This window comes from Panicum virgatum, chromosome 2K (genome assembly GCF_016808335.1).
Source record: "Panicum virgatum strain AP13 chromosome 2K, P.virgatum_v5, whole genome shotgun sequence".
Taxonomy (NCBI): domain Eukaryota; kingdom Viridiplantae; phylum Streptophyta; class Magnoliopsida; order Poales; family Poaceae; genus Panicum; species Panicum virgatum.
The window spans coordinates 38821909-38846138 of record NC_053137.1 but is presented as its reverse complement, the minus strand read 5'-3'; the positions used below and the strand labels follow the sequence as shown (position 1 = coordinate 38846138).

General features: G+C 55.1%; 3 protein-coding genes across 3 annotated transcripts; 1 reads left to right on the top strand and 2 right to left on the bottom strand.

Moving 5' to 3' along the window:
• Positions 1 to 9597: 9597 nt before the first annotated feature.
• LOC120695275 (uncharacterized protein Mb2253c-like) lies at positions 9598 to 10260 on the bottom strand. The gene has a single exon (XM_039978565.1). It carries the CDS (start codon positions 10258 to 10260, stop codon positions 9598 to 9600), a length of 663 nt encoding a protein of 220 aa, XP_039834499.1.
• Positions 10261 to 12096: 1836 nt separating this feature from the next.
• Positions 12097 to 13246, bottom strand: LOC120695274. The gene is made up of 2 exons (XM_039978563.1): positions 12514 to 13246; positions 12097 to 12416 (listed from the first exon to the last, which is right to left on the bottom strand). Exons 1-2 carry the CDS (start codon positions 13244 to 13246, stop codon positions 12097 to 12099), a joined length of 1053 nt encoding a protein of 350 aa, XP_039834497.1.
• Positions 13247 to 16193: 2947 nt separating this feature from the next.
• LOC120695273 lies at positions 16194 to 17939 on the top strand. Its single transcript, XM_039978562.1, has 2 exons — positions 16194 to 16254; positions 17563 to 17939. The coding sequence occupies exons 1-2, from the start codon at positions 16194 to 16196 to the stop codon at positions 17937 to 17939; spliced, it is 438 nt and encodes a 145-aa protein (XP_039834496.1).
• Positions 17940 to 24230: the final 6291 nt, after the last annotated feature.

The following is a 24230-nucleotide window of genomic DNA, read 5'->3' as shown; positions in this document are numbered from 1 at the left end:
ACGTTCCCTGTGGATTCGATAACCTTTGGAATACTCTGAGATGAAAGCTACAACGGTATCCGTGCGCTTGCGGATTTATTCGTGACGCTAAAATACCCAACACTGTGTCTCTGTCCGGTGATCTCAACGGTCTCACCGGTGCAAGCTATCATGATCCACTACCATGGCACCATGAATTCTAGGAATGCAACAACAAGCACACAGCAGGCGATGCTATGGCTATAAGTTGGCTTATTATTGCATACAAATAAATTCAGAAAAGTAGGCTATTAGATTTAAGTTATGTTACAAGTTTAGTTCTCCCACCATCTTGTTATTAGATGAAACCAACCAATATGGGACAGACAATTTCATGTACTTGGCGGATATGCGGTTCCAACTGTTTTTACCTTGCAAAAAATCTGTCCGGTGATCACCTGACATGTTTACCGGACTATTACTCACTCTCTGTCCGGTCACTGCAACGGTCTCACCGGTGAGAGCTATCATGAAGCACTACCATGGGGAACCATGAATTCTGGGAATGCAACAACAAGCACATCAGCATGGACCTGTGACTTTATCTGCTGGTCTCACCGGTGTCACCTGCGCAAAGGTGTCATGATCTAGCATAGCACCATGAATTTTAGAAATAAGTCTACATGATGATGACATCTACATGATGATAGCTTCTGCTATACATATTTGGTAACTGATGTTTTCCACTGCATTTTGCAAACCAATTCTTTTAGCATTGAAACAGGCTGCAAGTTGAGCCAACATTTACATCAAAAGATCTGGCACTAAGCCACTAACACAAAAGAGCCACACAAGCTCATTCTCTAACAGAACAAGTCACAATGTCGAATACATCAGAACAAATAATAGTCCTAACAAAGCAAAAAGTACAATGCACATACTAAAACAACTGAAGTAGTTGTTCGCCTTGATCTCCAGTTGCTCCTTTACTTCCATCTTGTTCTTCAATTCATCCTTCTCCTTTTCTAGTTGCACTATCATCTGCCTAAGCTCTCCATTTTCCTCCGAAACCCTCTGAACCTGCTCCTCCTCCTCTGCTTTCTCCTTCCTCAATCCAGACTAGGTAGCCTGATGATCACTCAAACTGGGTAGCCTGCATCACGAAGATCACACAACAAACTCCGCTCATACTGGGTAGCCTGATGATCAATCCAGACATAATTGCCGCAATCCCCAGGCTTCTACACTCAAATTGCACAGCAAATCAGAAAATCAATCGCATAGCAGATCAAAACCAAGGGAAAAATGAAAAGAAAGGATACCAATCCTGAAGGGCATCTGCAGTACCTCTGGCCAGGGGTGTCGTCGCTCCATGATGTCCAGCACGGTGCCTTCCTATTGTAGGGGCACTTCACCACCGGGGAGTAGTCATACGGACCTACTCGGTACGGCACCGGTGCCGTGAACCTCTTCGTGCCCCCGCCTCCTCTTCCTCGGGATGATGACGAGGACCATCGTGACAAGCGCGAGCTTGACGACGCCATGGCCGCAACCTCCCTCACCGGACGACGCCATGGCCGCAACCTCCCTCACCGGACGGCGCCCCCTTCGATGACAAGAATCCTAGGTCCACCACGAACCCTAGGGCCGACCTAGGGATCAACCGCCACGAACCCTAGGGCCGGCCTAGGGATCAACCTTAGTGGGCTTGAACTTTATTAGATCAAACATTCAATCAAAACTGTACTACCAAAACATTATCCCAGTCAATATAGATTGACCACTTTACCCCTGATACAAAAAATTAATCCCAGAATGGAAATTACCCCTTTTATTATTTTTCTCACAGGCTCCACAAGAAAAGGACGTACCTGCTGCATACTGGCCCACCATTTAGTAAGCACCAAGTGCATACTAGTTACCTCTCTTTTGGGTACCTCTAGGTACCTCCTCACTTATCAGCCGTCCGATCGAGCGACGTGAGCCATCCGTTTTACCCCCAACCATTTGAAATTGATTGAATCTATATAGCAGTATCAAATAGTCCTACTACCATGGCGTTGACCCAGTCCCATACTCCCAAATTCCAAATCCTCCACTCTTATCATTCCCATTCAACGAGTGCGCCCCAGACCCTAGGCAACAAGGGGCACCAGATTTATACCAAAGAAAATTTCATTTACGCGGCAGAATCAAAATTTCTCTAGCCATGGTGCCATTGTCACCTTCCCATCTTCCCCTCTTTTTAGGTGTTCAGTTCCCTTGGCACCATCCATTCGCCAGCTCATTCTCTTCCCTCAAAAAATTAGGTTCGCTTCCAGCGGTGAGCAGGGGGGCGACTCCATCAGTGTCGTGTGGTACCACGAGAGCAGCGAATGACATTGATTCGGCCATCACCAAGATGGCTCCTGGGGTATGCCTGGCGGTAGATTTGTAGGTGAAGGGGGGATTTCAGAGCCAAGAACTAGATGGTTGCGAGATGACGATAGGGTTTAGACAGGTTCGGGCCGCTCGGGAGCGTAATACCCTACGTTCTATGTTGTGTGTATTGTATGAGCTTGACGATGAATGATTGGATGGGATGATGTGTTTTCTATGGGTCTCCTCACGGCGCCTTTATAGGCCAGGTGCCATGGGTTACAAGTAAGGGAGGATATCTACTCGGGTTGTTACATGGAATCAGTTCAGTTGAGATCCCTGGATATCCGGAATTGATATCCGCGCCTTGATCATGATCCTCGGAGGAACCTTCCAACGTCCAGCCAAGTGCCTGTCCGCCGGGTAGTCGTGCTGAGTGGTCCTGGCCGAGTAGGTTCCCAGTCAGAAGATAACTACTCGGCTGGGAGGTACCCGGGTGTACCTCCGTCAAGCCCCCGAGTGCTGAAGAGCTTGAGCCGAATCTTGATGGTTGACTTGTGCAAAGTTCTTCGGGACTCATGATGATTGCTGACTCCCTTTAGTCTTCAATAGGATGCGCCCCTGAGCGCACCCGTTGGGTGCAGCCCCCGAGCCTCAGAAGGTTTTGAAGAAGCTTTTTGAGGGTCAATAAAGAAGCCTTGTTTGTCTGAATTCCCGAGTTGCCTAAGCACTCAGTATGCAATGTTGCCTTGTTATTTTCCCAGTCATTCGTCAGACCGGGTCCACCCGACCCTGGAGTCATGGTGCCCAGCCACCGAGCAGAGTGGCCGGCGGAGTCGCGGGGACACACCGAGTGGTTGCGGCTCCCAGCCCTCGAGTAGGGTGGCTGGCGGAGTCACGTAGACACGCCGAGTAGTCACAGCGCCCAGCCCCCAAGCAGGGTGGCTGGCGGAGTCGCAGAGACATGCCGAGTAGTTGCGGCGCCCAGCCCCCGAGCAGGGTGGCTGGCGGAGTCGCGTAGACACACCGAGTGGTTGCGGCACCCAGCCCCCGAACAGGGTGCCTCGTGGAGTCGCGGAGACATGCCGAGTCGTCACGGCGCCCAGCCCCCGAGCAGGGTGGCTGGTGGTGTCACGGAGACACGCTGAGTAGTTGCGGCGCCCAGCCCCCAAGTAGGGTGGCTAGCGGAGTCGCGGAGACACGTCGAGTGGTGGCGGCGCCCAGGTAGTTTGTATTTTTACTGTTGGTCTTTACTGCAATGGGCATAAAGTTACCGTTGGGGCCCGCTCCTTACCGAGTACGACTCGGGCAGTATCGGAAAAGTCGATTCGAATTTCGTGTGATCTTTGGGGTTGCCATTGCATGTGCGCCTGATCCTCTTTAAAAGGGGAAGGGCCTGGCCCACGGAGGGCTACCCGTTCCCTTGCCTTCCTGTTCTCGCCTCCTTGCCTTCTCACTGTCAGTCTTCCTCTCTGTGATTCCGTAGATCCACTCCACTCGCCGCCACCCGAAATGGCCTGCGATTCGCCGAAGTCATCCTCCTCTGCGTCGGGGAGAGCCGGCGGGATGCCACTGCCCTCTGAAGCATGGGCGCCGAGCACCCTCCGGGAGGAGGATATCCAAGATCTGGTGGAGCGCTGCCTCCTACCCAAGAAGGCGATCTCGGGGTGGATGTGCTGCTACGGGGAGGACTTCCCGACGGAGGACCAGACGGAGATGGTTTTCTTCCAGTCCTTCTACGAGAGCCTTGCCCGCGGGGGCCTTCTTCCGCGGGCTCCTTTTCTTCTACGGGCTTGAGGTAACACATCTCAAGCCAAACTCAATCGGCGTAGATCGCGATCTTTATCCACCTGTGCGAGGCGTTCCTGGGAATCGCCCAACACTTCAACCTATGGCGGGCCCTGTACCATCTGAGAAGGTACCCGTTCACCGCCCGCTACAATGTAGCGGGCGGTGCCGCCTTCTCTCTGTGCCAGGGCCAATCGTACCAGGCCCTGGAGCTCCGTTATAGCAACAAGGGATGGGAGAAGGAGTGGTTCGTGGTGTCGAACCCGGTTCCCTGTCTGCCCGCCCACACCAGCCGCGCATCGGAGTCTCGTGCGTGCTGGGAAGAACTGCCGACCGAGGAGGAGATGGTCCAAGTGAATTTTTTTCTCTATGAGATCAACGGCCTGTCAGGTGCCGTGGTGGCCCTGTCCTTCAGTAAGCGGCTGGTGCAGCCGATTCAGGACAGGGTGCACCCCGGCTTCGAGTACTGGGGTTGCCAGGACCCAACCCGGGGGCAGAACCGAAAGGTCTTCTGGGAAGAAGCTTCGAACCGGGTCGCCCGCATGATGCAGGGGGTGATCCGTGACAGAGGGTGCCCCAAGGCACATTGCTTGAAGCGGCCGACCAGAGCCATAAGTTTCCTTCGTCTTTCTGTGTTATTCTGCTTTTTATTCCAAGTTGTTCTGTTTTCGCCTTGGAGTTGTTTTTGCCCTGCTTTCCGTATGCAGCGCACCCGTTGGGTTGTAATCAACTCGGAATGTCTTCTTGCTTGCAGGCCAAAGTCCAAGAATTCTAGTCTCCCGCCCCCTGCCAGAGGGGGATGCAGGGAAGGATGCCGCCGCCCTGGCCAATCTGAAGGAGCCGGGGGCGGCCGATCTGGAAGCGTTGTCGGACTCGTCTGTTGGGGGCAATTCGGATGTTGAAGTTGTGGGGGCCACAGCCCCTCCTAACCCATCCGCGCTGGGACAGAGAAGGAGGAGGCGGGCCATCCATAAGATTTCGGCCTCCAAGGCTGGCATGAGGGGTGCCCTGCCCAAGGGGGGCCCCGCCGCCGCCTCGGGGTCGGGCAGCGAAGAGCCGGGGGCGGAGGACGCCCCCGAACTATTAGGAGAAGGCGCCGGTGCCGGCGCCGACCGCGCGGAAGGAGAGGCGGTGCTGGGGCTGACGCGCATGGGAAGCATCGGGTCTCCTCTGCTCGTGCCCCGGGCACAGCTGCCCGCCGCGCCGTTGAAGATGTCCTTCGTCGGGCGCCGTAGCGGAGGCTAAGTGAAGCTGCAGTTGCGATCTCTGTTGTTTTGCTTTGAATCTTGAATTGCGTCTTGATGCTGCGAAAATTCGCAGGAAGAGGAAGGTGGGGCAGTCCGCTGATGAGACCCGCGGGATCGAGGCGGCCATGTCTCCTCCATCAGAGGGGAGCCCACCACGGATACGAGTTCGCCGGGAGGCGGCACGAGGTGAAGAAGAAGGGGCCGACGAGGCCGGGCGGTCCGCAGCTGACAAGGCCGCACCGATGGAGGTGGTAGAGATGCTGCACTGCATCGCCGCCAAGTCCGCCATCAGAGAACCCATGCCAGGAGCTATTTCCTTATGGCCAGGATCCCGTCCTGCCTGGGGCCGACCGCACGGAGCAGCATGAGGCCGGGTGGGAGGCATATGCCGAGCTGGCGAAGGAGCTCCTCACCATTGCGTGCCATGCAAAGGAGTTGGCCGAGGTGAGTCGTCACACTCCGGCCGTGTTGTTTCCCATGTGATCTGGGCTTCCTTGCTGATTGCCTTGTTCTTGTTAGGCGCTGTCCGGCCTAAGCCAGCGGGCTGCCGAGAGGATACGGGGGGTGCCGATCGTGGATGGCCGTCTCGAGCAGCTCAAGTCTCGGCTGGCCAAGCTGGAAGTGCAGAACTGCCTGCTGGTGAAGCAGCTGGCGGAGACCGAGAAAGCCCTCACGGACGAGAAGCGGGGTAAGGAACGTGCCACACTTTACGCCGACTCCTTTGTGTTCTGGCTAATCGGTACACTTTCAGGGCAGGAGAAGGAGGTCCGCACCCTGAAGCGCGACCTGGCCGCCTGTGAGAAGGCCAATACCGACCTGCAGAAGGGTCAGGAGGCCACAGAGGCAAGGGAGGATGCCACCGAGGGCAAACTACGCCTGGAGCACCAAGCGCACGAAGGTATGGTTCAGAAACCACCCAGTTTTCCTTTGAAATGAACTCACGTGGAGTTGAAGTGAGACCTTGCTGGTAGGTGCGGAGACTCAGCTGGCTGAGGTAGTCGCAGCCCTGGGGCGGCTCACCGGGAAGGTGAATGCCGTCCTCACCGCCTTTGAGCTGGAAGGCACGGCCGCGGCGGAGGAGCTGGAGGCGCAGCTAGAGGCGGCGCTGTTGACATGAGAGTTTACATTTCTTACACGCATCCTTATCCAATAAAGTCCCTAAACTACACTTTACCTTTTAGAATATGCAAGTTGTGTTTTCAAGCTAAAATGCAGGTTACAAGCACACTTTGGCCCGACATAAAATCACAAAAATTATCAGAGCACCGATGCAGGCTCAGATGGACCAAAAGTGATGCAAGAACCTAATTCAGACAAGCCAAGACAGGCCAAGAACACCGTGGACCAGACAAGGAGGCCCAAGACAGCCTACTGGACAAAGCTGGGGTCGGTTGGCCCACCTGGCCCATGGGCCCCACCGCCTCAACTTCGCCACATGTTGCCTCTCCACTGGTTGCTGAAGTCGATTGCAGTAGTCTCACCCCGTGGCTCCCTGCTATAAATACAAGGGGGTAGAGATTAGAACACACACACACACCACACCACACCTCACATCTCTCCTCTCTTGCATTCCTTGCATAGTCTTTAGGCTTAGTGGAGTTTAGGAGAAGTCTAGGAGTCATCGAGTCGCCGGAGTTGCTCGAGAGTTCTAGTATGGATTCATCTCTAGCTCTCTCTTGTAATATTCTGTCATTTGTAATAGAGTTAGACTATGGTTACCGATATCTGCTTGAAGTATATTCTGAGTTATCAGGTATATGCTTCTTGTCATGGTTGCGTTATTATTCAATGCATGCATTGTATGATCGCCCTGTGCTGGAGATGGTTAGTCTTATGTTCTTAGAACTCTATCAACTACTCCAGTATTCATATGATTGCTCCAGTATCCGGAGGGTGGGGGCTCCGCACGGGACACTAGAGTATCCCTTACTAGTGTAGATATGGTGTCTAGATTAGCTAATTGTTGCTGGATGTCAACTATACCCACGGTTTGTAGAGGTAGCCGGCAGGTGGTGACAGCCATGTCCGAGCTCGAGTAATCCTCCACGTTCGGTACGGGAGATAGGAGGTACATAAAGTCGCCGGGGTATACGGGCTCCTCCAGTTGCTTCGATAGCGATCTACCTGTTGTGTAGTTTAATATCTGACGAGCTAACTAATGAGAAAGTGTAGATATAGCTAGCCTAGCACAACTGACTGGAGCTCTGACTTCTACCTTGCTCCTGGCATGAAGCATCTTTTATCTTTCTTTTATCTTTTATTTATCCAAGAGGGTAGTTTGTGTGTGTGTCACACTACCTCCTACCATGTTATTATCTTACCCCTATTTATGTATGAGAATATCCAATCTAGTTAGAGTTCACCAACTAATCTATATATCTTCTCACTCACCGCCTTCCCTGCGGAAATATAAATGACACCCCGGTATACTCCCGGGTAAAATGCTACAGCGGTGTTCCATGCACTTGCAGATTTATTCATGGTTCATAAAATACTGCCACCCCAAATTAGCGTCTGCGGGCATCATCGCTAGTGACGTTGGTAGGCGCCAACAGGCACGCGGGCGGCTGAAGGTCTTCGCCCGGAAGGTTGCCGAGGATGCGTCCCAGTACACCCTGGGACTTGTGAAGTCCCACTACCAGAAGGCCAACCTGGAGCCGGTGGGTGACGGGATGGCGCCGGAGACCTCGGACCTTGCCTGGTCTGACTACCTCATCGACGCCCGGCCGATCGCGGAGCGCGTGGCGGCCGACCTCGACCTATGAATGTAGAAACTAGAGAAAAATAGTCAGCAGATGGCCAATGAACAATATTTATTTTGTATGTAAATAAATTTGCATGTGTTTGTGTTTGATTCCGCAATCCGAGAAGTTGACGAGTTGGCCAAGTAGTTAGGAAAGACGACCCTGTGATGTACCTTTAATTGCCGGCTTGAGAGCTGGTCATCAAGCGCGCGAGCAGTAAGAGGTGACACCGGGTGGTTCCAGGATTAGCAGGGTTGTGCTCGCAACAGCTGGTTGCATTGGGGGTGTCTGCGCTGAGCAGACCTGGGCGGATCGGGCTGGCTGAGCCCAACCCCTGAGTGTGGCAGGCGAGTCGATCTGACCGACGTGCAGCCCCCGAGTGCGCTGAACAAATCGGGGAGAAGAAGGAGAAGCAAGTACAAGTAACTGAAAAACTTTGAACTTTATTAATTACTGATGAGTTGCTTTATTTATCATTCTTCTACGGATAGAAGCGACGAAGGTGCTCGATGTTCCATGGGTTGCCCACATCCGTTCCATCTTTGCGCTGCAGCCTGTAGGTTACTAGGATGACTACGCTGCTCACGATGAAGGGGCCTTCCCATGGGGAAGTTAGCTTGCCTCCGGGGGACTGGACCTGTCGGAGTACCAGGTCGCCGACGTTAAAGTCGCACTGCTGGACATTTTTGTCGTGATAACGATGGAGCTGCTGCTCCTACCGGGCATGCTGGAGGGCTGCTGTTAGACGGTACTCCTCAGCTGAGTCGAGATCTGTTCGCCGAGTTGTTTCGGCCTCGCCTTGGTCGTATTTCTGGGTGTGCGGAGCACCAAAGGCGATATCTGTCAGGAGGATGGCCTTAGAACCGTAGACCATGAAGAAGGGGGAGTAGCCGGTGGCCCAACTTCTCTGCGTGCGCAGCCCCCATACTACTCTGGGTAGTTCTTGGATCCATTTGGAGCTGTATTTTTTCGATCGGGTCGAAAATTTTTGCTTTGAGCCCCTGAAGGATCAAGCCGTTGGCGCGTTCCACCTGGCCGTTGCATCGTGGGTGAGCCACAAAGGCATAGTATATGGCTATGTAGCTTTCCTGGCAGAAGTCCCAGAATTCTGATCCGGTGAAGGAGGAGCCCAAGTCTGTGATAATCCGGTTGGGCACTCCGAACCTGTGCGTTATATCTTTGAAGAACTCAACTGCCTTGGCTACTGACGTGGATGAGACCGGCTTCACCTCGATCCACTTGGTTAATTTGTCGATGGCAACAAATATATGAGTGTAGCCGCCTTGTGCCGCCTTAAGTGATCCCACCGAGTCGAGTCCCCAACAGGCGAATGGCCAGGCTGGAGGGATCGTGCTGCTGCTTTGAGAAGAACTGACACCCTTGGCATCGTCTGATGATGACCTGGGCATCGGCCTGTAGAAGACTGATCTGAAGGCTTTGCCAACCAGGGTTGATGCTCCCGCGTGGTTTTCGCAGATTCCCGAGCGGATCTCACCGAGGAGTCAGACTCCATCTTGCTGGGAGATGCACATGGAAAGTGTTCCCCAGGAGGCCGAGTGCCTGAATAACTCGGTTCCGATGACGACATAGTTTGCGGCTCGGCGGGCGAGTCGCTCGTGCACCTTGTTGTTGATGATGAAGTCGAGTACCGGGGCTCGCCAATCTGGATCGGTGACTAGTACTTCCTGGCCTAGGGCTGGCGCTAGGTCAGGCTTGGTGGGAGGTTCCTCCTCGATCTTGACAGTGGGGGAGTTGAGAGCCTGCACGAAGACTCCAGCTGGGATGAGTGCCCGCTTGGAGCCCAGTTTGAAGAGTACGTCGGCTGCCACGTTGTAGTCCCGGAGGACGTGGTGGAATTCCAGGCCGTAGAAGTGGGCCTCTAGCTTGCGTATCTCCTTGCAGTAGGCGTCCATCTTCTCCTGAGTGCAGTCCCAATCCTTGTTTACTTGCTGGATGACGACTTTGGAGTCGCCGTAGGTGATGAGACTTTTGATGCCAAGGGAGGCCGCGATCCTGAGACCGTGGATGAGGGCCTCGTACTCGGCCGCATTGTTGGTGGCCTTGAAGAGTAGCTGTAGGACATACTTTAGTTGCTCACCTCTCGGGGAGATGAAGAGGATGCCTGCACCGGCGCCGTCGAGGTTGAGGGCACCGTCAAAGTACATGATCCAATGCTCGGGTCATTCATCGGGTGGAGGATCCTGGATCTCTGTCCACTCGGCGATGAAGTCGGCCAGGGCTTGTGACTTGATGGTGGAGCGAGAGAGGAACTCGATGGACAGGGCCCCTAGTTCCACCAACCACTTGACGACCCGGCCGTTGGCGTCTCTATTCTGGAATATGTTGCCGAGTGGGAAGGAGGAGACCACCTTGACGTTGTGTGCATGGAAGTAGGGGCGCAGCTTCCTTGACGTGATGACGATCGCGTAGAGGAGTTTCTGCACCTGGGGATAGCGCAGCTTGGACTCACCGAGTACTTAAATAATAAAGTAGACGGGTCACTGTACGTTGTAGACATGGCCTGGCTCGTCTTGTTCGACGACAAGGGCTGTGCTGACCACGTGCGTGGTTGCCGCGATGTAGAGGAGTAGCGTCTCCCCATCTTCTGGAGCTGTGAGGATGGGCGGAGTTGTGAGGAATTCTTTGAGCTGCTAAAAAGCTACGATAGCTTCCTCGTTCCACTCGAACTTGTCCGACTTCCTGAGAAGTTTGAAGAAGGGCAGGCCTTTGTCGCCGAGCCGGCTGATGAGCCGCTCAGGGCCGCCATGCACCCTGTAAGCTTCATCAGATCCTTCTTGCACCTGGGTGGCTTCATGAACCTGGTAGCGTTGATTGTCGTCGGGTTAGCTTCGATGCCCCGGCTGCTTACGATGAAGCCGAGTAGCTTCCCGGACAGAATGCCAAACACGCACTTGGTGGGGTTTAGCTTCCATTTGAATCTCCTGAGATTTTCAACTGTTTCTTGGAGGTCGGCAATGAACTGATCATTGGACCTTGTTTTGATGACAATGTCATCCATGTAGGCCTCGGCGTTGCGCTCGATCTGCCCCTAGAGGCATTTCTGGATGGCCTTCTGGTGGGTAGCACCTGCGTTCTTGAGGCCGAACATCATGGTGTTGTAGCAGTACGCCCTGAAGGGCATAATGAAGGAGGTCTTCACTTGATCCGACTTCTTCAGGGCAATCTGATGGTAGCCTGAGTAGCAATCAAGAAAAGAGAGGAGTGCGCACCGGGTTGTTGAGTCAACCACCTGGTCGATGCGCGGGAGAGGGAAAGGATCTTTAGGGCAGTGGCTGTTGAGATCTGTATAGTCAACACACATTTGCCATTCGCCATTTTTCTTTTTTACAAGGACTGGTTTTGCCAGCCATTCTGGATGTGTGACTTCTCGGATAAAACCAGTAGCTAGGAGCCGGGTTACTTCTAGCCTAATAGCCTCCTTTCGATCTTGAGCGAAGCGACGCAGCTGTTGCTTGACGGGCCGTGCCTTCTCGTTGAGATCCAAGGAGTGCTCAGCCTCCTCCCTCAGTATGCCTGGCATGTCGGAGGGCTTCCATACAAAGATGTCCCAGTTGGCGCAGAGGAAGGAGGTGAGCGCGAGTTCCTATGTGGAGTCGAGGTCGGCCCCGATCGAGGCGGTCTTGTCGGGGGTGGTTGTCACTGAGGACAATCGCCTTCGTCTGGCTGTCAGGGTGTAGTTGGGACCCTGACGCCGAGTCATTGGAAGGTATCTAGAGCTGATCCTTCGCGAGGGCCTTTGCCGCCTGTGCGACCAAAGCCTAGCTGCTGCTCCTCTCCATGGCTTCGACGGTGTTGATGTTCTCCGTCTCATGGGAGTGAGACGTCTGAATGTCGCCGCGGATGGAGAGGACTCCGTTCGGAGCCGGCATCTTCAGGGGAAGATACGTGTGGTTCGGGATCACTATGAACTTGGCGAGAGCTGGTCTCCCAAGTATGGCGTGGTAGGAGGTCTCGAATGGTGCCACCACGAAGATGATGGACTACGTGTGGTAGTTGTCCCGAATGCCGAAGGTGACCGGGAGGGTGACCTTGCCGACCAGAGTCAAGCCGGCACCCAGGATGATGCCGTAGAAGGCCTGGTCCGATGGGACCAGCTTGGTCATGTCGAAGCCCATGTCCTCTAGTGTCTTGATGAAGATGATGTCGAGGGCGCTACCCCCGTCGATGAGCACCCTGGCCAGACGGATCTGGCAGATCACTGGGTTGACCACGAGTGGGTAAGGACCCGGCCTGGGCAGGTGTACCCACTTGTCGGGTCGGTCAAAGGTGATCGGGATCTCCGACCAGAGGAGGGGCTCGACTGGGTGCCGGAACACCGAGTTGACATCGCGATTGTGTAGCATGATGCTGCGTCGGCAGGACGGTGCACTGGAGCCTCCGAAGATGATGTTGACCACCCTGCTCCTCCTGGAAGGTGCCGGGTGATCTATTGCCTTGTTGATTGTCCTCGTCTCGCCTGGGCATGCGGTTCCTGTGGCCGCGGCCACGGGAGCTTCTGGAGCTACCCGGCCTTTCACGGTCATTGAGCCTAGGTCGCTTAGGCTCTTCTGGGGCGACGCTGTTGGAGAGGGCGTGGCACTCACGCGCCGTGTGGTTGGCATTCTTGTGCCAGGGACATTTGGCGTCAAGGAGCCTGTCGAGCTCCTCCTGTTCAAGGGAGCTGCGCTGCTGGGGCCGATTGGCGACGGCGATGGTGTTGTCGGGGCCGCGCTTGCGCTCGTGAGCCTTCGACGACCCGGGGCGGTCGTGGTTCTTGCTGCGTCGTGGAGGACGATCGCTGCCTGGACGTGCCGAGTCGTCGTCCCTTTGGCGAGGACGGTCAACGGGATCGTGGCGGTCCTTGTGGCGATGGTGTGTGCGCTCGGCGTCCTCCATGTCGGCGTATTTGTTGACGACGGCCATCATGTCGGAGACGGTCTTGGGATTGTTCTCGAACATCTTCCTCCATAGTTCAATACTATGGAGGCCTTGGTGGAAGTGGTAGATCACATCCCTGTCATCAACCTCCGTAATCATTTTACGGTTAGCAAAGTACCTTTTGATGTAGTCACGCAAGGGCTCGGAGGGGAGCTGCGTGACGCTGCCCAGATCCCATCTGGTTTTGGGACCCGAGCAGTGACGAAGGTACATCCGGGTACCTCCCAGCCGAGTAGTTATCTCCCGACTGGGTACCTACTCGGCCAAGACCACTCTGCATGACTATCCGGTGGACAGGCACTCGGCTGGACATCGGAAAGTTCCTCCGAGGATCAGGATAAAGGCGCAGATATGTATTCCGAATATTTAGGGATCTCAACCGACCTGATTCCATGTAACAACCCGAGTAGATATCTTCCCTTACTTGTAACCCACGACACCTGGCCTATAAAGGCGCCGTGAGGAGACCCATAGAATGCATCTCATCTTTAATCATCAAGCTCATACAATACACACAACACAGGATGTAGGGTATTACGCTCCCGAGCGGCCCGAACCTGTCTAAACCCTAGCGTCATCTTGCAACCATCTAGTTCTTGGCTCCGGAATCCCCCCTTCACCTACAAATCAACCGCCGGGCATACCCCTGGTGGACTTGCCGGATAAGCAATCCGACAGTTGGCGCGCCAGGTAGGGGTGATTTCTCAGGAGTCCTTATAGCGAGCCCAATGGCATCAAGATCTGGCGTCTTCTTCTCCCCCAACGTCAGCATCCAGATGGAGGCCGCCGCCGGATTCACCTTTGCCTTCAGTAGTTTCCCGAAAACTACTGTTCCTTGAAACCCACCCTCCAGCCCCTCGATCACCGAGAGCAGCAACTCCACCAGCGTCAGATCCAATCTGACGGCTCAAAGCTCCATCGCCTGTCGAGTTTTCGAACTCGACATCAACGACCCTCCGATCGTTCGCCCCAGGGCAACGCGTCGTCCAGTCATCTCCAATACCGATCTAATCTCCAGAATAGATCATGTTACCAAGTCCCTTGCCAAGTGCATGCAACTCAGCGAGAGTGTGCTGGGTCGTTCAAATGACCCGGCTATCCTTCCGTTTGGGCTCCACAACAACTCCGCAGTTTACTCAGATCAGGTCCGAGTACGTATGGGCAATCAGCGCATCACCGAGCTGGATCAGTCCGACTCGAACCAGATCCAATCTGATCTGCCCTCATCTCCCGAGGCTGGGTATCAGGCTGCTGTCTTTACCCTCCCGCCCAACCGCAGTAACCCCGACGGCCAACGCCAGATCTCAGTCGTCTCGCTGGACTCCGACTCCTTCACCGGCGAGGACGATCAACAGCGGGCACAACGTCTTCACCGCAACGGCCTCCACGCTGATCGTCGGGCCAACGAGGCAGTCATCTTGCAGGCAGAGGAAGATCTCGAAAATGCTGAGCGTCACAACCCCAGGGTTGGATGGAGGCGTCCATCTCCACCAAGGCCCAGGAACCTCGAAAATGAGTTCATCCTGGATTACGACGGCCATCAAGTCTTCGCCACACCATTCGCCAACATGGCCGCCGTCCTCCAGGTATTCTAAGGATTACCCCAAACTCCCGAGATTGCAAAAGCTCGCGCTCGTATCCATGTTGTAGCAACCCAGGCTCAGGGCTTGAGAAGGGAGTACTCTAACCGCCGGGTGCAATCAAGCTCCAACCGCTCGGTGCGTCCCCATCGCCGCGATGAGGAGGTTGACCAGCCAGACCTCCACGATCGCCTCGGCCGCCGAGATCTTCGACCCCGCATCGACAACTATCATCGTGAACAGGACAACACCGAACGGGAACGACGTCGCCGCTATGACGACGAGCATGGTGCACCCAGCCCAAACCGCAACAACCGTGATCGCTGACCCAGCGACGACGACTACGACCTAGCAGATGACTTGTTCGGCTTCTCCGCCTTCTCTGACAGGTTGCGAGCAATCCAGTGGCCCGCAACCTTCAAGCCGGTAGGCATCGAAAAGTTTGATGGTGAATCCGACCCCAAGACATGGCTGCGCACTTATACCATCGCCGTCCGAGCCGCGAATGGCAACAACGACATCATGGCGGCATACTTCCCGATAATGATGAGCCAGCAAGCGCAGAACTGGCTCGAGTCCCTTCCCGACGGCTCGATAATAGCTGGCAGGACCTCTGCACCGCCTTCGTCCAGAACTACCAAGCAGCCTGCCCGGGCCCCAAAACCAGATGGGATCTGGGCAGCGTCACGCAACTTCCTTCCGAGTCCTTGCGTGACTATATCAAAAGGCCGCCATAGCATCGAACTATAGAGGAAGATGTTTGAAAGCAACCCCAAGACTGTCTCTGACATGATGGCCATCGTCAACAAACACGCCAACATGGTGCACGCTGAGCGTGCACACCGCCGCCACAAGGACCGCCGCAAGCCCACTGATCGTCCCCTCCATAGGGACGACGACCCGGCTCGCCCTGGCGGAGATCGCCCTCCATGACATAGCAAGAACCGCGACCGCGCCAAGTCGTCCAAGGCCCGCGATCACAAGCGCGGCCCCGACAACACCGTGGCCGTCGCCGACTGACCCCAGCAGTGCACCTCCCTCAACCAGGAGGAGCTCGACAGTCTCCTTGATGCCAAATGTCCCTAGCACAAGGATGCCAACCACATGGCGCGCGAGTGCCGCGCCTTCTCCAACAGCGTCGCTCCAGAGGAGCCCAAGTGACCCAGGCTCGATGATCGCGAAAGGCCGAGTAGTTCCAGAAGCTCTCGTGGCCGCGGCCGCAGGAACCGCTCGCCCAGGCAAGACGAGGAGAACCAGCAGGGCAACAGGTCACCCGGCACCTTCCAGGAGGAGCAACGAGTGGTCAATATCATCTTCGGAGGCTCCAGCGCGCTGTCCTGCAAGCGCAGCATCAAGCTGCACAACCGCGATGCCAACTCGGTGTTCAGGCACCCGGTCTAGCCCCTCCGCTGGTCAGAAATCCCTATCACATTCGACTGACGTGACCACTGGGTCCACCTGCCTAGGCTGGGTGCCTACCCACTCGTGGTCAACCCAGTGATTCGCCAGATCCATCTGGCCAGGGTACTCATCGAGGGGGCAGCACCCTCAACATCATCTTCGCCACGACTCTGGAGGACATGGGCTTCGATATGACTAAGCTGCTTACTTCATACCAGGCCTTCTACGGCATCATCCCAGGTGCTGGATGTTGACGGTCACTAACGACCAATTTCGACCGTCAACTCCTGCACAAAAAGGGACTAAAATGTGGAATAAATGCTAGGATAGATTTATTTACTAACGGATTCCACAGGTGATGTTCTAGAATGTGTGCAGGTGATTTCCAGCTGATTTTGCAGTATAATGGTATGGTTTAATCCAAGACACGATGTTCCGGCAAATCAGGACGTGACACGTGTCAGAATATGGAGTATAGGGCCCACCAGAGCAAGAAAACAACATGATAAAAGATAAACCCCATGTCATTGACAAGTGGGCCCAGGAAGCGACCCACAGGCCAAAATGCAAGGTCGGTGGGCCCACTGGGAGGCCGGCCGACCAAGTAGGCCGGCCGACCTACCTGTGGGCCCCACCGCCTCAAGTCAGACACGTGGAGGCTTGGCATTGGATGAGGAGGTCGGTTCCAGCTGCTGCACCCCGTGGCTCCCTCCTATAAATACAAGGGGGGGTAGAGGAATGAAGACAAACACACAACACACATCTCACCCTCTCAACTCACCCTTCCTCCCTTGGAGCTTGAGGCCCTCATCCTAGATGCTTAGGTAGACTAGGAGGTGTAGAAGAAGAGGAGGAGAGTGAGGAGGAGTCAGGGGAAGTGCCGGGTTTGTCGGCACTCTTCTCTGCTTGTACCTCGACGGATGCTTATTCGGTTGTAAGTGTTCGAGACTTTCTTTGTTTGTTTATTTGGAATTAGAGTTTAGATCGCAAGTTATCATATCTGCCTTATATTAGTTGATGTGTATGTTAGCGAGTAGCATTTGATCTTAGCTTAAGACCCCGGATAGAAAAGGGTAGTCTTGGCCAGGGCTAAGGTTAGTAGGAAAAGGCGTAGACATGGTGTCTAGGCTGGACTATACCACTCAGTTGTCTGATAGTCCCACAGTTTGTAGAGGTAGCCGGCAGGTGGTGACAGCCCTGTTCGAGCCTTCTAGTAATCCTCCACGTTCGGACATTGGATGGAGCATCATTTAGGAGCTATCGGTTTGTATAAGCTGGTCGACACCTTTAGCTCGAAGTATAACGGCGACGTGATCTCTTCTTGTAGGCACAAATTCTAGATATAGAAAGTCCTCTCTTCTATCTTCTCCACACCGGCGTGTGTGTCCTTGGATGAACCTAAACTTGTAGATAGCGTACTCACATTCCCTATTGGATACGATACCCTGGAATACACTTGGGTGAAAGCTACAGCGGTATCTGTGCGCTTGCGGATTTTATTCGTGACGTTGCAAAATACCAACACTGGCTCAACTCCGGTTGGCACAGTCACCCTCCCCGTCACCTTCGACACCCGGGACAACTACCGCACGGAGTCCATCATCTTCCAGGTGGCCCCGTTCGAGACTTCCTACCATGCTATACTAGGGAGACCAGCGCTCGCCAAGTTCATAGCGATCCACAACCATACATATCTTCTCCTGAAGATGCCGGCTCCAAATGGAGTCCTCTCCATCTGCGGTGACGTCCAGACGTCTCACTCCTGCGAGACGGAGAACATCAACACCGTCGAGGCCTTGGAGAGAAGCAACAACCAAGCCATGGTCGCTCAGGCGGCAAAGGCCCTCATAATGGACCAGCTCCAAAAGCCGTCTGGCAACTCGGTGCCAAGTCCCAGCTGCACCCAGATAGCCAGACGAAGGTGATCGTCCTCAGCGACAACCACCCCGACAAGACAACACTGATCGGGGCCGATCTCGACTCCGCATAGGAACTCGCGCTCAACTCTTTCCATCGCACCAACAGGGACATCTTCGCATGGAAGCCCTCCTACATGCCAGGCGTACCAAGGGAAGAGGCTGAGCACTCCTTGGATCTCAACGAGAAGGCACGACCCATCAAGCAACGGTTGCGCTGCTTCACTCAAGATCGAAAGGAGGCTATTAGGGTAGAGGTAACCCGGCTCCTAGCCGCTGGTTTCATCCGGGAAGTCACACATCTAGAATGGCTGGCAAACCCAGTCCTTGTAAAAAAGAAAAATGGCGAATGGAGAATGTGTGTTGATTACACGGATCTCAACAAGCACTGCCCGAAGGACCCCTTTCCTCTCCCGCGCATTGACCAGGTCGTCGACTCAACAGCTGGGTACGCGCTCCTCTCTTTTCTTGATTGCTACTCAGGATACCATCAGATTGCCCTAAAGAAGTCGGATCAAGAGAAGACATCGTTCATCACGCCCTTTGGGGCATATTGCTACAACACCATGACGTTCGGCCTCAAGAACGCAGGTGCCACCTACCAGAAGGCCATCCAGAAATGCCTCCAGGGGCAGATCGGGCGCAATGTCAAGGCTTACGTGGATGACGTCGTCATCAAAACTAGGCCAATGATCAGTTCATTGCAGACCTACAGGAAACATTTGAAAACCTCAGGAGATTCAAATGGAAGCTAAACCCCACCAAGTGCGTCTTCGGCATCCCAACGGGCAAGCTACTCAGCTTCATCATAAGCAGTCGGGGAATCGAAGCCAATCCAATGAAGATCAATGCTATCAAATTCATGAAGCCACCCAGGTGCAAGAAGGATCTGATGAAGCTCACAGGGTGTATGGCCGCCTTGAGTCGGTTCATCAGCCGACTCGGTGACAGAGGCCTGCCCTTCTTTAAACTTCACAAGAAGTCGGACAAGTTCGAGTGGAACGAGGAAGCTGCCGCAGCCTTTCAATAGCACAATGATTTCCTCACAACTCCCCGTCCTAACAGCTCCAGAAGACGGGGAGATGTTACTCCTCTACATTGCGCCAACTACGCACGTGGTCAGCACCGCCTTGGTAGTCGAACGGGATGAGCCAGGCCACATCTACAAAGTACAACGACCTGTCTACTTCATTAGTGAAGTACACGGCGAGTCCAAGCTGCGCTACCCCCAGGTGCAGAAACTTCTTTACGTGATCCTCATCACGTCAAGGATGCTGCGCCACTACTTCCAGGCACACAACGTCAAGGTGATCTCCTCCTTTCCCCTCGGCGACATACTCCACAACAGAGATGCCAACGGCCAAGTTGTCAAGTGGTTGGTGGAGCTGGGAGCCCTGTCCATGGAGTTCCACCCTCGCTCCACCATCAAGTCATAAGCCCTGGCCGACTTCATTGCCGAGTGGACAGAGATTCAGGACCCTCCACCTGAACAGCGACCCGAGAACTGGGTCATGTACTTCGACGGCGCCCTCAACCTCGACAGCGCCTGGGCAGGCATCCTGTTCATCTCCTCAAGGGGTGAGCAGCAAAAGTATGTCCTGCAGCTACTCTTCAAGGCCACAACCAATGCGGTCGAGTACGAGGCCCACATCCAAGGTCTCAGGATCGCGGCCTCACTCGGCATTAAGAGGCTACTCGCCTACGGCGACTCCAAAGTCGTCATCCAACAAGTCAACAAGGATTGGGACTGCACTCAGGAGAAGATGGATGCCTACTACAAGGAGATACGTAAGCTCGAGGCCCACTTCTACGTCCTGGAATTCCATCACGTCCTCCAGGACTACAACGTGGCAGCCGACGTACTCTCTAAGCTGGGCTCCAAGTGGGCACTCGTCCCAGCCGGTGTCTTCGTGCATTCTCTCAATTCCCCTACTGTCAAAATCGAGGAGGAACCTCCCACCAAGCCTGACCTAGCGCCAGCCCTCGGCCAGGAAGTACTAGTCGCCGATCCAAATTGGCGAGCCCCGATACTCGACTTCATCATCAACAACAAGTCCTACCCGAAGGACAAGGAGCATGAGCGACTCGCCCGCCGTGCCACAAGCTATGTCGTTATCGGAACCGAGCTGTTCAGGCACTCGACCTCTTCAGGAACCCTTTCCAAGTGCATCTCCCAGCCAGACGGAGTCCGACTCCTTGGCGAGATCCACTCGAGAATTTGCAGAAACCATGCAGGAACATCAACCATGGTTGGTAAAGCCTTCAGATCAGGCTTCTACTGGCCGAAGGCCCTGGCCGATGCCTAGGGCATCATCAGACGATGCCCTGGATGCCAGTTCTTCTCAAAGTAGCAACACATCCTGGCTCAGGCTCTGCGGACGATCCCTCCATCCTGGCCATTCGCCTGTTGGGGACTCGACTCGGTAGGACCAATCAAGGTAGCACAAGGCGGCTACACTCATATATTCATTGCCATCGACAAATTCACCAAGTGAATCGAGGTCAAGCCAGTCTCATCCACGTCAGCAGCTAAGGCAGCCGAGTTCATCGAAGAAATAACGCACAGATTCGGAGTGCCCAATCGGATCATCATAGATCTGGGCACCTCCATCACTGGATCAGAATTCTGGGACTTCTGCTAGGAGAGCTGCATCGATGTGTACTACGCCTCCGTGGCTCATCCCAGGTGCAATGGCTAGGAGGAGCGTGCCAACAGCTTGATCCTCCAGGGGCTCAAAGCCTGGATTTTCGACCCGATCGAAAAGTACAGCTCCAAGTGGATCCAAGAACTACCCGGAGTAGTATGGGGGCTGCGCTCGCAGAGAAGTCGGGCCACCGGCTACTCCCCCTTCTTCATGGTCTACGGTTCTGAGGCTATCCTTCCGACGGATATTGCCTTTGGTGCCCCGTACACCCAGAACTACGACGAAGACGAGGTCGACACAACTCGGTGAACAGACCTCAACTCGGTCGAGGAGCACCGTCTAACGGCAACCCTCCAGCACGCTCGGTACGAACAACAGCTACGTTGTTATCACGACAAAAATGTCTAGCAGCCCCACTTCAATGTCGGCGACCTGGTATTCCGACGGGTCCAGTCCCCCGGAGGCAAGCTAACTCCCCCATGGGAGGGACCTTTCATCGTGAGCAGTGTTGTTGTCCCAGGAACCTACAAACTGCAGCGCGAGGACGGAACAGACGTGGGCAATCCATGGAACATTGAACACCTTCGTCGCTTCTATCTGTAGAAGAAAAAAAAACAAAGCTATGTACCTTACTCATCTGTCATTAATAAAGTATAAAGTCTTCAATTACTTGTAGTTATTTCTCCCTCATCCCGACCTGTTCAGCACACTCGGGGGCTGTGCATCGGTCAGTCTGACTCGTCCTTTACACTCGGGGGCTGGGCTCGGCCAGTCCGATCCACCTAAGTCTGTCCAGTGCAGACACCCCCAATGTAACCAGTCGTTGCGGGCACAACCCTGCTAGTCATGGAACCACCCCGCGTCACCTACTGCCCGCGCGCTTGATGACCAGCTCTCAACCCAGCAAGTAAAGGCACATCGCAGGGTCATCTCATCCTAACTACCTGGCCAACTCAGCAACGACTTGGATTACAGACCCAACACAAGAACATGAAAATTTATCTACATACAAAATAAATATTATTTTTTGGCCACCTACTGACCATTTTTCCTCAGCTTCTATAATCACAGGTTCAGGTCGGCCGCCACGTGCTCCGCGATCGGCCGGGAGTCGGCGAGGAAGTCGGCCCAGGTGAGGACCGAGGTCTCCGGCGCCATCCCGTCACCCACCGGCTCGAAGTTGGCCTCCAGGAAGTGGGACTTCACGAGTCCCAGGGTGTACTGGGATGCATCCTCGGAGACCCCCCTGTCGAAGATGCCGAGCCGCCCGCGCGCCGCTTCCAGCCGTGCCTCCAGCTCCTCCGCGGCGGCCGTGCCTTCCGGCTCAAAGGCGGCGAGGACGGCGCTCACCTTGCCGGTAAGCTGCCCTAGGGTCGCGATCGCCGCAGCCAGCCGAGCCTCCGCACTTGATAGCACGATTTCATTTCAACTCCCTGTGAGTTCGTCCCAAAAGTAAACGGAGTGGTTCCAGGACCATACCTTTGCGTGCCTGGCACTCCAGGCGGAGCTTGCCTTCCGTGGCACCTTCCCTGGCCTCCGCGACATCCCGAGCTTTCTGCAGCTCAGAGTTGGCCTTCTCACAGGCCGCTAGGTCACGCTTCAGAGTGCGGACCTCCTTCTCCAGCCCTGAGAGGGTATCGATCAGCCTGAATACAAACGAGTCAGCATAAAGCGTGGTACGCTCCTGTACCGGCGGGTGCGCACGTCAAGGTTGGGGTCGCGGACTCACGGAGCACGAGCTCCACGAGAAGTCGAATCAAGACGTCTCTTTCACCTCGCGAAAGAAAGGAGCCGAGGGGCGACGCCGCCGCCGCCACCATTTGCGGCCCCCGTTCCCTCGCCTCTGGCCTCGCTGTCGGTGGTGACGAGGAGCGGGGGTCCGTCTTTTCAATAGATCGTCTGTCTTCGTAGGGTCTTAGTCGAGTCCACCTAGGTCTAGAGTTTGCTCGCCGTCTATGTTCGGCAGTGGAGTCAGGTTTTGCCAGAGTAGTGTGGCTCCTCTGCGGCTTGCTTTTCCTGGCGACGCCGGCGATTCAGAAGCCACGGTGGCGCAGCGGAATAATTTCTCCCAGCCTCTTCTGTTCTCCGATGGTGATCTACTCCGACATCAACGGAGAGGCTCGGGAGACCTGTCCAGGAGTCGAGGGCTGGCACATCATCGTCTTCTTCAGGTGATGATGTTGTTGATCCTGTTAATCTCGAGGAAGATGATCTTTGGTGAAAATCTGACCTTTGCTCGGATTGCCGGCGGTGGAATCGAAGGATGCGTCGTGGGTACGGGAGTTAGCCAATGCGCCTGGGAGGCAGTATACTCAGCTGATTCTCCTAGAAGTAAGCCCTCCTCTACGGCCTCCACCTTGTGGAGATTGGCTCTGGTGCCCGACGACGATTGGAAACGGCTTTGGCGGCGGTGACGAACGAATCTCTGAAGTCTTCGAGGAAGATGAACAGGAGCTTTGGACTTCTTTGTAATTTTCCGTTTCTTTAGGATCCTGTTTGTGAAATGGCTGGTGTAATACGCTAAGATCAATACATTTTCCTTCTCAAAAAAAAAGCGTGGTACGCTCCTTACCCCGCTTCTCTTCCGCGAGGGCCTTCCCCGTCTCCGCCCGCTGCTTCTCCAGCAGGCGATTCTGCGCCTCCAACTCGGCTAGCCGGGACTCGAGCTACTCGAGTCGGCCGTCCGCGGTCGGCGCCCCCCCCCCCCCCCCCCCCCCCCCCGCATCCTCTCGGCGGCCTGCTGGCTCAGGCCGGCAAGTGCCTAACAAGAACAGGGCAGCCAGCTTAAAGTCCAGCACAACATGAACAACTACATAGGTAAGGGATGTCATCCTACCTCGGCCAATTCCGCCACGACCTGGAGTTCCTCTGCCAACTTGGCTGGATCATCCCCCTCGGCTTCCTGCTGCTTTACCACGATGGCTCCGGGCAGGGCAGGATTCTGGAGAGCGGGAAACAACTCCTGGCTCGGGTTCTCCTGTGGCGGATACGACGGCGGCACAGGTGGCGCCTCCGCCACCCCCACTGGTGCGGCCTTCACGGCCGCAAATCGCTCGGTATCCCCCGCCTCCGCCTCGCTCAACACCTCCCAGCGAACATGGGACTGTGGCGGGCTCTCCACCGATGGAGGAGATGTAGACGCCTCAACCCGGCATGCCTCATCAGCAGACTCCCCTGCCTTCCTCGTCCTACGAAGCCAACAAATTTCGTAGCGTCAAGCCTAAAATTGTGATCCACAACAAAATGGATCGCAACTGCAACCACACTAACCCTCCGCTACGGCGAGCGGTAAAAGACAGCTTATAGCGGCGCGGCGGGCTGTTGCGGTTAGGGCATGAACAGAGGAGACCCGATCTCCCCTATGCGCGTCATCCCCGCTGCCGCTTCCCCTTCTGTGCGCCCAGCACCGGTGCCGTCTCCGGACAATTTTGGGGCATCTTCTGCCCCCGTCTCATCGCTACCCGACCTCGAGGTGGCAGCAGAGCCCCCCTTGGGCAGGGTACCCCTCAAGCCGGCCTTGGAGGCCGAGATCTTTCGGACAGCACGCCTTCTCCGCCTCGACGCAGACGGAGGGATGGTGCCACCTACAAGTTCAACGTTCGAGTCACCTGCAACGGACGAATCGGACGACACCTTTAGATCTGCTGCCTCCGGC

Coding starts and splice junctions, on each gene's coding strand:
- LOC120695275 (XM_039978565.1), bottom strand. CDS start 10,260: ATGTACTTTGACGGTGCCCTCAACCTCGACGGCGCCGGTGCAGGCATC.
- LOC120695274 (XM_039978563.1), bottom strand. CDS start 13,246: ATGTACCTTCGTCACTGCTCGGGTCCCAAAACCAGATGGGATCTGGGC. Junction 12,417..12,513: donor CACCTTCCAGGAGGAGCAGG/GTGGTCAACATC, acceptor TCCGGCACCCAG/TCGAGCCCCTCCTCTGGTCG.
- LOC120695273 (XM_039978562.1), top strand. CDS start 16,194: ATGGGCTTCGATATGACTAAGCTGCTTACTTCATACCAGGCCTTCTAC. Junction 16,255..17,562: donor CTTCTACGGCATCATCCCAG/GTGCTGGATGTT, acceptor CGGTTGGCACAG/TCACCCTCCCCGTCACCTTC.